Here is a 16331-nt window from a genome sequence, read left to right as displayed (position 1 = left end):
ATATTTTTTTAAAACTTATTTTATGAAAGTGTAAAATCTTCTCAACCAAATCACGCGCCTTTTTTAGTAGTAACGGAACGTGAAAAAGTTAATGGCGTTTGTATTTTGTTTGAATGTCGAAACGTCGTCTTGACAACGAATTTGGTGGTTTTTTAATGGAATATTCAATTGATTTAATCTCGATAATGTTAAATTATGGATGATCCCGACAATTATACATCGCAAACGGCTGATATTAAGGTATGTGTTCATTTAATCCAATATTCATGAAACAAAAACAAATCACGGGTTGGAGGTATTTTTAATCGTGACTACGTTAAAAATAGTATTCAAATGCACTGCTGCAATCGTTCATCAGAATCAGGGAGGCAGACTTTGCTATTGTAGTTAAATAATCCGCGCAAAGTGAAAAATTTCATTCAAAAATTCCGTGTGCATAAATGGTCGCTCTTCCGCCTTACACCGACAAAATTTTATGGAGTTTATTTATAATTTTTATTTATTTTTAGAACGTTCTTCCGGATGTCGTGCATTCTCAACAGATACCCGTTGTAGGAGTCGTCGATGCGGATGAAAATATTGATACAGGACAAAATGTGCAACAAGAATTATCGACTACCCACACTGACGACAGCAAAACTGAGTCCATATCTGAGGATGTTCCCTCCAAATGTCAATATTCTACTGATTCGGAGAGCAATAGAGCTCAGGGACTTCTCACTGTTGATAATGAGCAGGAGCAAGTATCCAGAAATAGTTCTCTAAACTTACCACTTCCACAGTCACCGCTTAGTGAAAATCAGAACACTCAAAACCCTAGTAAGCTTAGCACATCTTGGCCCCTAGACATGAATGCTGATGTGCATTTAATTAGTGAGGAAAGTCCAGTTAATTTGGCATTATCATCAGACCGAGAAGTTACGTATGACAATACTCCAGATAGATTGAACATTGACAGGCCAGAAGAATCTCCAAAGAGTGACCATTATTTAGACTCATTAAATAGATCTGACAACTCTCATGTTGAGGAGGCAGCAAATAAATCAGATGATGAAAAATCACCAGAAAGAAGCTCAGAATCTGAAGAAATAATAAAACTTGACATTAGAGGCCAAGGCGTGCCAAAATTTTCATTTCCTGCAGCAAAAATAATTTTGGGCCTCCACCTGAAGGAAGTGAAGTTATTGATGCAAATGTAGATCCATTACCAGTGTTCCCGAACTTGTTATCACCTTTTCTAGTTGGTGCGGGGACACAGTTAAAGTAGAGGAGGTCTTTGACAATGAAGTAAAAGAACTATCTCCAGACAAATCTTTGGATGTAACATCAGACAAAAGTTTATCAAGCGATAAGATAGAGCAAAGTGACTTATTAATAGAAGAAATTATGGTGGATGATGAGTTGAAAGAGAAAGAAAGTGAGGGAAAGGAGTCTTTACCACCAAAATCAATTCCAGTTGAGGAAGCATCATTCAGTACTCTGACCACAGATTACAAAACTATATGTGAGGAATATCATGGGAAGGTAGTTATGTGATTTGTTCTGTGTTGGGTATAAATGCATGTTGCTTTCGTGTTTTGGTTCTTTAATGCATGTTTTGATGCACTTTTTCTAATACTTTTTATTTGCATGTAAATTGTGAGTGATTTGAATAAAACATTTTTATTATAACCCTTTTTGTATTGATCATTACTATTTTTAAATGTTACTTCAGAGCTATAAATATTTTGTTTGTTTACATACTCTGGCCTAGACACATATTCTATATGAAGTAAGACATCTGTTGGTTCTGATATATTTTCCACTGTTTACTAATATTTTGAAAAATTTTATTAATTTATACTATTTTATCATTATATTTTTGAAAATTTTTCAATAACTTTTTGAACTGATGCTGGAATAGTCTGTAAATTTTGTTTTATTTCTCTTATGGGAATAAACTGTATATTGAGGTGTGATGTTGGTGTCTTTTTGTGTCACTTTCACTATTGCAAAATTAGGTATTCAAAGTTATACTAGGTCATTTGGAATGAGGTATTTTACATGCATGCCATATACATGCTTTTATGGTCTTACTACATTACATAGGAATTTGTTTCCTTCACAATAGATTCGTTTTATAGCACGCAACACAAACTGCTATTTTCAATATTCGATCCTAATCGCATTTTTCGATCTACCTCAAAAATGGACCAATCAGAACAGTTTTTTTTATGACATGCTTACAAATGATTTATTGTCATTGATTCATTCTTGGAATCAGTTTGACGGCTGAGATTGGGATAATTTATTGAAAATGGCTGGAAATGAGCCGTTATTCTAGGATGCTAATTTTAGCACCCTAGGTTGAAGGCTCATTTCCACACTAAATACAGTGCATATTATACATTCAATTTATAAATCCATGGAAGTTTTATACTGTTGATTACTGTCATTTGAATTATATCTTTTGTCGTATAAAAAAAAATGTGGGGATTTATTTCATTTTGTAAAGGATCACTTTTGTTTAATAAAACTGAATATTATTAAAAGGGGGTTTAGTAGAGTTTAACACTAAGTGGAACAGACTGAGAAAAGAAAATTATCTTTTCGTAACATCATTGTATCATAATATGGCACAAATTTCAATATTAATTTAGATACTATAATAATATTGTATCTAAAATAATATTAGAAGTGTTTGATGAAAAAAACCGCAATAGGTGGATCCTTTTGCTAGGAAATGATTGTAAAAATAATAAAAGTCCTTGTGTTAACCATGCCCCTGTGTGTATGTGTGGTCATGTGATTGTGCTTGCGGCTTCTGTTCATGTCATACGCTTCTCTTTCAGCTTGTGCACTTGGAAGATGCTATCACCCAACGCGACCAACTAATAGAGGAACTCACCGTCTCCTTACAGCGCTCGGTACGCGAGAGAGACGACCTTAGGGATGAGAACCACCACCTGACCAATGAGGTGCAGCACCTGCAGCATGTGGTGGGGGAAATGTCCCACACCGAACATGATACCATTAAAGCGCAGTTGTCAGACTTCGTCAAATACCAGAGCATGGTCAAAGATGAGACCAAATTCTATTCAGCTTTGATGAGCGGGGAGTCATCAGTCCAAACCTCTAACAGCGAGAAAGATATGGATAGAGAAGAGATAACTGTGAACTATTCAAAATCTGACTTGAAATCTTCTGAAACATCGGACGATTTCCAAACTGGTTTCGAAAGTAAAATAACTAAAATTATTGACACATTTGACGAGTGTATTGAGGAGAATTTGAGGAATAAACTGAGGGAAAGTTTGATCCAAGTATTGTGTGATGAGATTGGGAAGATGAGAATTGAATATGACACGGATATCAAAGAGTTGGAGACGCAGGTGCAGCAGGATAAGCAGGCGTTCACTGTGGAGACGAGGCGGCTGGAGGAGCTACTCGCGTCGGTGAAGTCTGGCAATTCAGATATAGAGGCGCTGCGCGAGGAGCTGGCCGTCAAGCATGAGAAGGAAATGGAAAACTTGAGGACTTACTTTGAAAAGAAATGCTCGGATATGGAACGGAGGTTCGTATTATTTTTTGAGTTTGGATTAATGTAAAAAATGGAGACGATCAAAAATCCGTAGGCATAATTAACTTATGATATTCTTTTCATGCTGCTTAGGCGCAAGAGAAGGTAAGTTATGTACTATTTTTAAAATATGATAAAGTATCGGATGCACTAAGAACTTAACGAAAAAGGTCCTAAATTTTCGAAATTAATTTTGATTGTTATTTCACATAAAGGGTAAATCTATAAGAAAGAACACAAAGTAGAACAATAATATTTACAGAGTTTGTTTATATTTGCATAAGTAATGTAATTTGTGATACGTCATTAGTTATCGCTGGGAAGTCACAACCGCGCTCAAGGAACTGCTTTATATTATTTTCATTGTGTCTGGAAGAGTCTTATCAAAATGTTTTGACGCAATATTGTAAAATTTTGAATACAAAAATAATCAGTCGAGTTGAGAACCTCCTTTTTTGAAGTGGGTTAAAAAGGTGTCTTGGATTTTTATCGGTATGGGATAATATGTAATTTAATTTTCATAATTTTTGTCTGTGCAAGTTTTAATAATAAATATAATAATAATATCAGCCCTGTATTATATACTTGCCCACTGCTGAGCACGGGCCTCCTCTACCACTGAGAGGGAGGGATTAGGCCTTAGTCCACCAAGCTGGCCTAGTGCGGATTGGTAGACTTCACACACCTTCGAAATTCCTATAGAGAACTTCTCAGTGCAAGTTTTGGTTAGTGATTATTTTTATTCGGATTATGTGTTTTTGTGAGGCAATTATTTTTTATAGATTTTTTGTAATCAGTATTTACACACTTTTTGTTTTGTTCCCTTGATCGTAGTAAATAAGGTGCATTTTAAGTGTTTATGTATTACAGTTACTCGGAGGAGGTTTGGCGAGGTAAATGCCAGTCCCCATTAGGATCAGCGTCGTCTCTTGACGGCGCTGCCGATGCCGCCGGGGACTATTTCAGGCGGAGGACCAGGAGTGCTGAACTACCTTCGCTGTCTCTAGAGGTGAGTGTTTGGATGGTCTTGGTTGCGTGGTACCGAAGACGTGCGAATGTCAAATAAACATTTGAGAGAACTGTGCCGTGCGAGTCCGAGAGGATGATGTAGTTTATTATTTTTGGGTATCTCCTGGCGTACTTTGCTTTTTTGCACAACTCTGATGTTCCGGTTGATACGCATCCATAACGCATGAGTTTTATTCATTGCGTGGGGTTATTACTATCGAGCAGTTATGAACAGTACTATTTTCATGAATTAAATTAATATTGTCAAAAATAATATATATAGCAATACCTGCATCAGAAAATGACTAATAAATGCATTGTTTTTTAGTCAACGCCCATGGAACAAGCGGCGCGACAAATAAGCAAGAAATACGAGCAGCAAATAGACGAGATGAAGGCAGAGCATGTCGCCTACGTGAACGAGTTGCAGGACAGGCAGAGAGAGGCTATCGCTTCACTCGAGGACCAGGTACCTTCATGAAATTGTCAGACATATAAGTTTTTATCATCCCGAGGCTGCGTTTATTTATTTAAGGACCTCTAACGAAGGACACAGGGCATATAATAAAACAATGTCATAGCATGTGACGTGCCTCTTCAATTATAGGAGATCACAGCATGCAAATTGGATGCATGGTGCATGCCCGGAGTCTGGAATTTGTGCCCGATATGGCGATAGGCTCGCCCCCTATCACATCATGGGACGGAACATACTTGGCGAAAAGTGGGTGCCCTAGTTGCGCCTCTGCATACCCCTTCCGGGATAAAATGCGTGATGTTATGTATGTATGTATGTACAGCATGCAAATTTACATATTGGTACAGAGGCAAAAAAAATATTTGTTATGAATATTATTTAGATAACTTGATATAAACTACAGTGTAGTCCGAATTTGATCTTCACTATGGAGAAAATTTTATATTGCTTCCCTTACGTTATATAATCCAGTTCTTTTATGGGAGCAAAACAGTGACTATTATTCCTGATGGTAAATGGAAATTTAGGATGGAGTATTGATAGATGAGATGAATACCCGTTGGCAGTCGACTAAATTACGCCGGCCTCTACGAAACTGGATATATTATACAGGCTGATCCCGAAACACGACACACGTGGGTCACTATAGTGTGCGTTATATTTTGTATACGGTGGTTGCTATTCAAAAGGACATCTCATGCAGCATACGATAATATTTTGGTTCAGGTGACCCAACTGAAGGCGCATATGCAAACCACAGAGAACACTGAAGCCAATGTGTCGTTGTACCAGCAAGATATCGACTTGGAATTAGAAAAGGTTAGTAATTTTCAATAGGAACGGTTTGTTGCAATTAATTTAATTCAAGAATAAAGATATTTATCCATAACTTTTTCAAATCAAATTTGATATAAAACATGAATATGTTTGTCAGAGGAGGTAAATTAATTGTATACGAACCCCATTTTATTTGCGATTTAACATTTGTTAGCCTTTGATGTTTTAATGGCATTCAGATGTGACATTTTGTGTTTTATTAAATACTACATTTGTCGAATATAATTTACAATATAACGCGTTGAGATTTTGCTTCGCCATCTTATTGTTTAATCGACTGGCTTTATGTTAAATTTCCTAAGTCTGTATTCAATGAGCAGTGAATGTTGCGCAACATGTGGCACGCAACACGCTTTTGTAGCCGAGGTCCAGAAAATGCGTAATTCGTTCCCATAATGGGAAGTGATCACCGTGGATATTGTTGCCTTTTTATTTGAAGTATTCAACGGAATGTTACTATTTTATACATATACTTTATATATACTAGGTTTAGTTCTGTAGACATATCAATGTGTAAAATGTTAAGTAAGAGACTAAATATATTAAAAGTATCGAATTCAAAAAACTTATTCTAAAATTGCAGAAACATTTAATGAAGATATTTGGTTGATGATTAAATGATTTTTAAGAATATTGTCTACAGAATTAGATCTAATATACTAATGTGTTGTTTATAGTTGTGTCAATTAATCGCATGCAGGGGATAGATATCAGGTCACATATCACAAGCTTACGGCTTGAGGTACTTCCTTTCTCTCGTCATTGGTGTAGGTTCAAGCCATTGTATATATTTTATTCCATAAAATATATTTATAGAACATACAATGTTATTAAAGGGTTTTTGAAATGATAAAATATACCTGTCAAAGGGTGCTACTTTTTGTATAACGATTATACATATCTGGTGAATATCTATTACTTGCCGTAAATATAAATTTATAAAGAAGAAACGTAAATAAATTATTAATTTGTTTGTTCTATCATTAATGATTTTGAATAGATGTTTTTTATATTAATTATTATGTTTATAATAGTTGTTCTGTTCATTACTGAGTAACAAAATACATAATAATTATTAAATTAATATTTATGTTAGATTGATGTAGTTTAAACTACCTATGGTTAAGAAAAAAATATATATTACTTGAAAACTCTCTTAACTAGTTTTTCAAATATAAAGTATTTAAACCCAAATGATACCCCATCACTTTCTTTGCACAACACCCTGTATATATCACGGTATCGTCTCTATTGTGAGATTTTGACGTTTACTACGCGTATTTGATTGGAATTAAAAACGACTGAAGATGGCTCCTATATTTACTAAAATTTGTAGGTCCTAAGTTAATACATAACAGGCCGCATACATTAAAAATTCTGGTGGTTCTTAGTGGACAATAATTGTTCATTAAGATCACAAACCATAGCATCAAGCCTTCCCTTGTCAAAGATAGGCAGACGTATATAGCACTCATATTCCGCGAGCTATCATAGATCCAATATAATCTTGTCATACGTTAATAAAAATATATTTGGCTCAAGAAGTTTAACATAGAAATACCAATAGTGTAAACTGAAACGCGTTTGTAAACGTTAAAACTTGCATCTATCACGATCTGTAATAACCTCTCTATCTCCTGCTTGCATGGTATGCGACTAACCCGTGTGTCACTAACGCCGATAGAAGATGGAGGCGCAGCTGGAACAACGCCTGGAGGAGGCCAGGGAACACGCGCGGAGGGACGTCGTCGCGCAGCTCGAGGAACAGTTGCAGGTACGCTCGGGGTCGGGCGCGGTGAGGGAGCCGTACTATACCATACGTATTTACGTACTTATCAATACGTTTATATTTATTGATACTAATCAATTAATTTTGCGATTGTTGTTGCCCGCGTGTTATATATGTGATAAATGTATATCATAATTTCAGCGCCTGATCTTTACTTGTATCGATGACGCAATATCGATAATCATTGAATTAACTCATTACGTCGATATTTCTTAAGATTACTCGGAACTCGCGCGCGGACTGTACTTATTTATTTACTTTTAGTTTACCTTAATCTAACGATGTGTGACTGTATTCACTATAATGCGGCCCTAGTTTCTACTAATTATATATCAACAGTACGTTGCTCACTTTCAATATATAATCATAAACGCAAATACGAAAATAGTCGGTAAGTTTCCGATGCGTCGATCGATTTTAACGTTATTGTTTCTAAAAGCCAATGGTTTTAAGAGCTAACAGTTTCGAAAATCACGAGTGTAGGTTACAATATTGCTAACTGCAGTTTATACTTTTGTATTCCTGATGTTTCCCTATTGCACTTAACACATGCGAGACCAATAAGGCCACTGCACTTTATTTTTAAATAATAATATTATAAATGCCTAATAAATACAAGGTATTCAAATATTTTGCTTTTGTTTCTACGAAGGTTCTGCAGCGATATTTAAGTACTCTGAAACGCTTTACTTTAAATAGTAAGTAATTTGAAATCAAATTACTCTACGCAATAAAAATGTAACTCTAGGCATCCGACGTAAAAATAAGTAGACAATAAGACAGACATAAAAATTTTACGAGGTAGTAAATAACACGAGCGCTTTGCACCTAAATCAGTCAGTAACTAATCTATCACAGTTTACGAGGATGCGCAGACGGCTGTATTTTGTGATTGTTATAAACACGTGAGGATTTTTTGTATGACTAAGTTGCCTATAACCTTCCCAGGATCTTAAACTATTTGTTTAAGATCCTGGGAAGGTTATAGGCAACTTTCCCCGGTAAAATATATAGCGGAACTTTTATCTCAGAAGACTCCTTCACGTGGGCGAAGCCACGAGCAAAAGCTAGTGGCGAAGGTCAATATAACCCGATTCTTGCCGGCTGCCCTTTCGTAATTGATAGAAAATTTAATTATTACAAGGACGATTTGTAGATATCATTTATGCATAAATTGTGCCGGGTTTCCTTTCGGTAAATTTCACCCTTCGCCACTAAGTTGCAGTATATTTTAGTCCTTCGGAGAAACTAGCTGTCCATATATTGGCCATAGCACAAGTTAATTCTTACCATGGGCACGGGGGGTTACTAATTGCTTTGTCCTATACACAATTATGTCAATGTGGTCTTTATAGTGAATAACTTGACATGTATTTTGTTTTTGTGGAAATAAACTTATTATTATTTTTAATAAAAAAAAAAAAAACAAAAAATATAATGCCCAGGACACTGGCTACAATATCCTACAAACCAGGACAGCACTATTTGACGGGAGATTTTTGTAGTCATTCGGTTAAAAACTATTCAACCTGGGAATCAAACCGAACGTCTGAATGAGCGCGAAACTCATTCACATTTGGCGGGAAGCCATCTCGTACTGTCTGCGGTGACGCAGTGCCCCCGATGCTGGGGACAGGGAATTTCCACAGTTCCACTAGCTTTGTCACCGTGACTACAGGGTTCTGGAGACACGTGGCGTGGGATCAAAGTGTTTTTGGAAAAAAATATGGAATTTCTCGAAGTGCTTGATTTTAGAATATAGTGATTATTGAATTTGTTAACGGACGGATAGTGCGTTTTATTAGTACGGAAATATTGGTGTTTGTAAGGAATTTTGATTCGTATACTTAAGCCTTAGTTGATTTTCACGAACTCTTAAAATTAATTTATTATTATTCCATAATATTTGAGAGTCAATGATGAATTATTTGATTATAACTGGTTACTTGTGAGTGTGAATGCAAGGGGTTGAATCCCCTAACATCAAGTGACCTATTTGCTCGTTCTCGGCTTATGCTATTTTTTTGGTCTCTGAATCAATTCTTCTTACAGACTTCAACGTGTTTAAACTGTGTTTGATTAATGACTGGTGTGTTTTGAAAGTGAAGTTTAAGTCAATTTCATAAACAATGTGACTTAGAGATAATTTGCGTTATGTTTGTCAACAAGTCTTGATTATTGTTGACAACTTTAATTGTGGGTGCTATAATAGTCATTGCTTAGTGATGTAAATACAAGTATTATTTTTAATGATGACTTTTTACGTGTGTTAAAGAAACATAGACTGTATTATTAACGGACGTGAGTGCATTATTACGTACAATGCCGGATCGAAATCCACAGATTGTGTGTAACGTAAGTTTTGTTGTGTTGAACTTTCATTCATAATGATTTTCGAATGTTATGTCGCATCCATTTTTAAAAATTAGTACATTTTTTTATTAACTTTTAGCAAAATCTGATATGGCGTCATTTATAAAAAAAAATAAGGCGTTCGACATTTTATGCTAATATAAATTTAAAATAAAATATCTTGCCGCTAACTTAAAAGATTCGACGTACACTCGACATTAATGATTTGTCCTCTTAATATTGTTATGGCGTCAATTACGATAGTATACTTACATATTATTTTAAGAATAGCATATTGACGCAATCTTGTTTTTATGCGAAAATTTAAAAAAAAAATATAAACACACCCAATCCTCGATCTAATACTATACATACATAATAAACACTAAGTCGTGTACTATTAAAAATACTTCTCACAAATAATCTCAGAGAAAAATTACAAACATTACCGTACTGAATACGTCACCTCCACGCACTATAAATAAATCAAAACATTTATAAAAATTACTCATGTGCGCTAATTTTGTGGTTATATACCTAGTCTTGCCATAAATATTGTAATAAAGAAAAAAGAAAATTGTTAACTGCAAATAACATTTATTACTTTTACAGTGTGTCAGTTTAATACATAAATATAAAACAATTAAAAATATAAAAGCTTATTCGAAGTGGTCTCTATTGGCTGCAATACAGTCCTTTAAACGATGAGGCCAGTTATCAATAGAAGCACGCACTCTTTCCATGGGAAAATTCTTCACGGCCAATCGTATAGATTGTTTTAGGGACTCCAAATTATCATGGCGTTTAGAGCAAGCTGTACTCTCTAAAACTGACCACAAATCATAATCCAGCGGATTAAGATCGGGACTAGACGACGGCCAGTCTTCAGCTCTGATGAAGTCCGAACGTTTCGATTCCAACCAAGACTGCGTGGACCGAGCTTTATGACCCGGCGCCGAGTCTTGCTGGAAGGACCATACTTGGTTATTGAACATGGTGATGTTAAGGGGCTTAACTACCTTCTCAAGAATGGTATCTTGATACACTTGTGCCGATGTTTTGATACCTTTTCACAAAAATATGGCTCAGTCACTCCTTCATAGCTAACACCCCACCAAACCATCACTGAAGTCGGATAATGTCCACGTTGCACTCTGTCGACTAATTGGGAAGCTTCCTTAGAGCTTTGAGCATAAATACGGTCATTTTGTTTGTTAAAATGTTGCTCAATTGTAAAAATTTTCTCATCCGTAAACAAAATTTTTCTGTGACCTCCCTTTGCGTACCGCTTCAGTAGTTGTTTCGATTTTACCACCCTATTCTTCTTTAAATTATCAGTTAAGAAATGGCCAGTGCGTCTCTTATAGGCTGCAAGTCCTAAGTCATCTTTTAAAATACGCGACATGGTTCTAGGTGCTATCTTCATTTCCCGAGATAAAATCTTTTGCTTTCGGACAGGATTTCTTCGAATTCTTTCCCTTACTGCTTTGACCACCTTTTTCGTACGAACACTACGTGGACGGCCAGATCTTTTCTGTCACAAACAGAGGAGGTCTCATTGTACCTATTAATAGCCCGGTACACAAACATTTTACTAATACCAAGTGTATGGAGAGTTTTAAAAATTGCATTTGGCTCCATACCTACTTTGTGTAATGCTATCACAGCGATTCGGTTCTCTTTATCACCCCACACCATTTTAATATCGCAAAATATTTTACAATGTATTGGCGCCAAAATGAGAAAACACAATGAACAATCGTATAAAAATGACAGATTCGAAATTCAAATGTAATATTTTTTTATAATTAAGTGTAACAGTATTTATGGCCAGACTAAGTACAGTACAGTCATCGTTTAACAAAATATTCTCACGAAGATGTACACGACAAATTACTCCGCTGTTGGACGTTGGTTGATATTCATGTTAGTTGCAAACGATATCAAGGTTGTTCCTACTGAGGTGAAGATTTCACCGCGGGGTTTTAGTTGGTGTGTAGGTATAGGGTGTGATTAGTGCTATGTGTTCGACTCTGCTGTCGTTACTTACTTTTCCAATTCCGGACGCATCAACTTAGCGTAGGACCGGTGACCCCGACATATCCATCTGGTCGCTGTTTTTGCTGATGGTACATTATGGATGGTACATGTTTCCTGAGAGGTTTGTGCATTTAAATAAACTGCTCTAAACAAAACTAAAAAAAACAATTATATTTTTTTTCCTCTTCTCCTTATCATGTATTGTAGTCTTTAACTTAAATTGATTTTGAAAAGAGCAACACCAGAGTTTCTTGCACGTTCTTCTCTGGTGAGAACTGCTTTCCCAACTGGTGGTAGAGTTAATATTGACGGAATCTAAATAATGTATAACATTTTACAGATTCAAATAAATCATTTCATTCCTATATTTTATTTTTATATTGAAGAGACTGGTTGGTTGTTACTCTTGTGCTATTTCTGATTAGGAACAGGATCAATCCAAAATTATGATCTATCTATCGTGATGTAATGTCGTGGGGGCGCGTAAACGCACCTCAAGCAACGTGCTAGCGGTGACTTTAATACTCTATCGCACCTAGGGGTCGAATAGGGATGACCTTCGATTGAGATTATCACCACTTACTAAAAACAAAGTTGTGTAGAGTAAATATAGAATTATGTTATTATGCTTCAGGTATTTAATAAATCTCGTAGGATATTTATAAAATGGATCTCAATTGCATTTTTTTTATTCATCTGAATGACTATAGGGTTGTAATGAAAGTAGCTCGCTTGATGGTAAGATTCATTACTGGCCAGGAATAATAACAACACGCCTGATGGCAAGCATCACGACTCCTCAGAAACAATAACTATATTAGAAACAATTGCTCCGAAGTTTGTATTACAAAGGTATGCATGGCAGTTGGCAGTGAATTGGCATCGTCATCCTGAGACATTGGATGAAGTCTTGTTGTAGCGAGTAATATCATTAGTTGCAATGTCCTTCAAACTTGGGTATTATTGTTTGATCGCTCACCACTCGCTTTCGTAGTGTTTACACTCTTTAACCTAATCACAAAATACCAGCATTGTATTATATAGTATCCCACTGCTGGGAACAGGACTCCTACTTACCTTATTGTGTCGGGTAGGTTGGCCAAGAACCGGATTGCAGATTTAAGATTATTCGATTTAGAAAGTATTCCCTCCTTTTTTTATATGGGCACGGAAATCTGAATACGTCTGATGATAAAGGAGATAGTATCGATGAAATATACCTCGCCAGTCGTCACAGTTGTCAGCCTGATCGAGAAGAGCTATACTCGATTGACCCACGAACGCAGCAGTTACGTTGGTAATTATGGGTCCTACTCCTTGATGATGTCTCCTGTACCTCTACTACTATCGGGTGGATATATTTCTGTGCCCGAGCCTCTACTGCTGAAAGGGTTTAGACCTTAATCCACTACGCTGCCTAAGATTTGAAAGACCTTCAGGAAGTATCAACCCAAAAGTAGTGGTTGACGCCCCAGGCTGTCTGCTCACCTCGTGTGCCGGTTATCCGTGACAGGTCAGCGCCATTTGCAAGTTGTCGCGGGAGTATTGGACGTTTGCCAGCGGGGACATTTTTCGCGCTGTTGACCTAATTTTTGAGAGTTCGGTCTAGTCTTTTTTGCTTATTTCGGTCAATAATATGATTATGGATAGTATTGATTTGAATTTTGCATTTATTTTAATGATATTTTAAGTATTTGTAAGAAATATAAACTATTCGTTACTATCATTTGGACTATAGTGTAACTGTTTTAAGTTGGAGAACTTCATACCGAGGCAACTGTATATTAAAATATCTGTATCTAACTTAATGTTGTATCATGAATACAACGCTTGCCTGTCCAATTTGTTACATTCAAATTATTTATATTTATTACACGGGTGATGTTTACAAATACATCATTAAGTAATACTTTCAATTAAACCTAGCTCATTAACCCTCCCTTAAGTAAAAAACAAATAACCCAACCTTCCCCACCACTAACGACATTGTTTAGACTATCAGTGTATTATCGGTCGTGGGTCAAACGGGCCAGTACTCCTCGCTCACTTGTGTTGTGTACGTGATATAAGTGAAGTGTATTGTGATGTATTTCGAACAGGATTTCATTATGAGTGACGTTATAGTGAGTATGTTGGTTATTTACTGTGGTAGGTCATGCTGCAGGTTGCACCATTATTGGGCGCACAGTCAATGTTTTAGGGTGACTAGCGCAATGTGTAGAGCTTTCCAATTAAACGTTCAGTGAGCTTAGAATATGGCAAAAAAACACGAAACGACTTCGTGTGTTGCTTTATTGCGATTGGTTGATAGACTCACACGTAACTGACGCATTGGTTTCGATCAAACAAACATCAGAAGTAAACATCAACTTGAGTCGCGTTTCTTTGGGACGTTCTAAAGGGGTTGGGACGTGCTGCTACTCTTTAAGGGCTGACACAGCGCTTATTATAATGAAGCGAGCAAAAAATCTTATACAGTCCCGTACGTTATGAAAATGTTCCTGAACTCTAATCTTACCTTCTTAACCCCCATTTCCCTTTGTCAATAAAAACTTCTTTGATTTTGTGGCGTGTAAGTGTTTGATAAATTTCACGTACCGTCAAGACTATCCTTCTTATTTGACTAACTTCTGCTGTCACAACAAGCCGCCAGAGCCTTCTGTACTAGAGCTATTAACTTGTGTTATAGATAAATGTGATAATAAGTGAGTTATTTAGTACTTAGTTAGTCTCATAAGATTCTAACCAGAAAATGCTCATAATGGTTTTCTCTCTCCTTCAAAAGATTGTACATCGGCAGCTGCTTGTCAGCTTCCACATAGCTGTCATACCTATAAGGATCATATTCTCGACTTATTACTTAATTTTGTTACTTTTTAGTTAATTAATTAAGTAATATACTACCAATGTTTTACAAAACAATTTCATGCCGAAATTTCTAAATATTTAGTATAAAGAAAGGATATTCTTGAAGAGCATTAGTCGCCTTTTAATGTTCCGATGCGCCTGCGTCATAGCAACTCTATCGTAGTGTCAAAGTCAAGGGTCAGTTTAGAAATTAAGTTTCACTGATAGTGGGTGAGATTTATAGCACACAAGGTGCCAACTGATATTGTGAAGCCCAGTATCGATATATGTATTAGAACAGTCATAAATTTAGTATATTATTTAATCGCTTGACCGTTTTCAATGCAGCGCTGGTAGGGTAACCGATACACTGATTAACATATCGGCTATAAAAATTAAAAGTATTTAAACTTTTGCCAATAAAATCGAAAGCGAAAATCTCATATATCGTATGCAAATCGTGTTAGAAAGGCGCGGAAACGAATCATCCGAGTAATTATGACTATATTGACTTAACTGACGTTATGGGTACTAAAAGCACTATTTTTTGACAGCCAGTATGATTACAATAACGTAATTATAGGGTAAATAACTCAGTTAAGTGGCATGCATTTATAATTTAATGTGCGTTGTTATATCGATATTAGCTTGGGATAGCCTTATTTAATATGCAAGCGAGCTTTTGTTATTCAGTTATAAGCTGTAGAACTTTATTACAATTTGGAACTAAACAAAACTGATGATTTCTTATGTTGTTATAGTTCGTGATTTTGTCCCTGTATAAAAATTTCGATCTAACCAATATTTAAGCAGTCCATCATTATTTTCACTGGCCCTAATAAGTTCAGTCATTGGGCATTTTTGAGGTTACCATCACATTTTCTTGCAGGTGTTGCTGTCAGACCCTGACGCGGAGGTGTCGAGCTGGCCGCTGGAGCTGGTGGCGCTGCGGGACCGCATCCAGGGCGACTGCAAGACGAGGGACGAGAGGGAGGTCAGTGGGATATTCAAATTCACCTTTGTGTAAATTAATTTATGGTCAAAAATTGTTATATCGATATCGTATTGACATGTCCATTGTAGCAGATGTAGAAATTAGCTCATTTCTAATTTGTATCTTATAAACCTTTTTTTTTTTATTTCTTCAAAGCACCATTGCGTTGTTTTTTTTATGCACAAAAACATTGTAAAGAAGTTGTAAAGTCATACTTCAATAACATTCAAACTATAATGATATACGTAAAGGTATATTCAACTTACTAAAAAAAAACGAGAGCCAAACATTATCTTGTAGAAATAACTTTAATAGCGAATGTCTTCCATTGGGCCCTAACAATAGATGCTGTGACGCAAGGGCCCTTAGTCTCCGTCGTATCTATTAGTGATCGCCGGATGCGTCTCCTTTGACCCACTAACATTCC

General features: G+C 36.1%; 1 protein-coding gene across 5 annotated transcripts in view; it reads left to right on the top strand.

Moving 5' to 3' along the window:
- Positions 1-82: 82 nt before the first annotated feature.
- The window catches only part of LOC119188474 (restin homolog), a 63339-nt gene continuing 47090 nt past the window's right edge, over positions 83-16331 (top strand). For all 5 annotated transcript variants that reach the window (XM_037437048.1, XM_037437047.1, XM_037437045.1 and 2 more), the window contains exons 1-8: positions 83-240; positions 510-1524; positions 2832-3553; positions 4430-4568; positions 4896-5036; positions 5772-5864; positions 7567-7656; positions 15800-15904. In XM_037437048.1, the coding sequence (XP_037292945.1) occupies positions 1387-1524; positions 2832-3553; positions 4430-4568; positions 4896-5036; positions 5772-5864; positions 7567-7656; positions 15800-15904 (1428 nt within the window). In that variant the 5' untranslated portion in view covers positions 83-240; positions 510-1386. The remainder of the gene's footprint in view (positions 241-509; positions 1525-2831; positions 3554-4429; positions 4569-4895; positions 5037-5771; positions 5865-7566; positions 7657-15799; positions 15905-16331) is intronic.

Source organism: Manduca sexta, chromosome 10, assembly GCF_014839805.1.
Source record: "Manduca sexta isolate Smith_Timp_Sample1 chromosome 10, JHU_Msex_v1.0, whole genome shotgun sequence".
In the NCBI taxonomy this organism is placed as follows: Eukaryota; Metazoa; Arthropoda; class Insecta; order Lepidoptera; family Sphingidae; genus Manduca; species Manduca sexta.
This window is presented reverse-complemented; position numbering and strand designations above follow the sequence as displayed.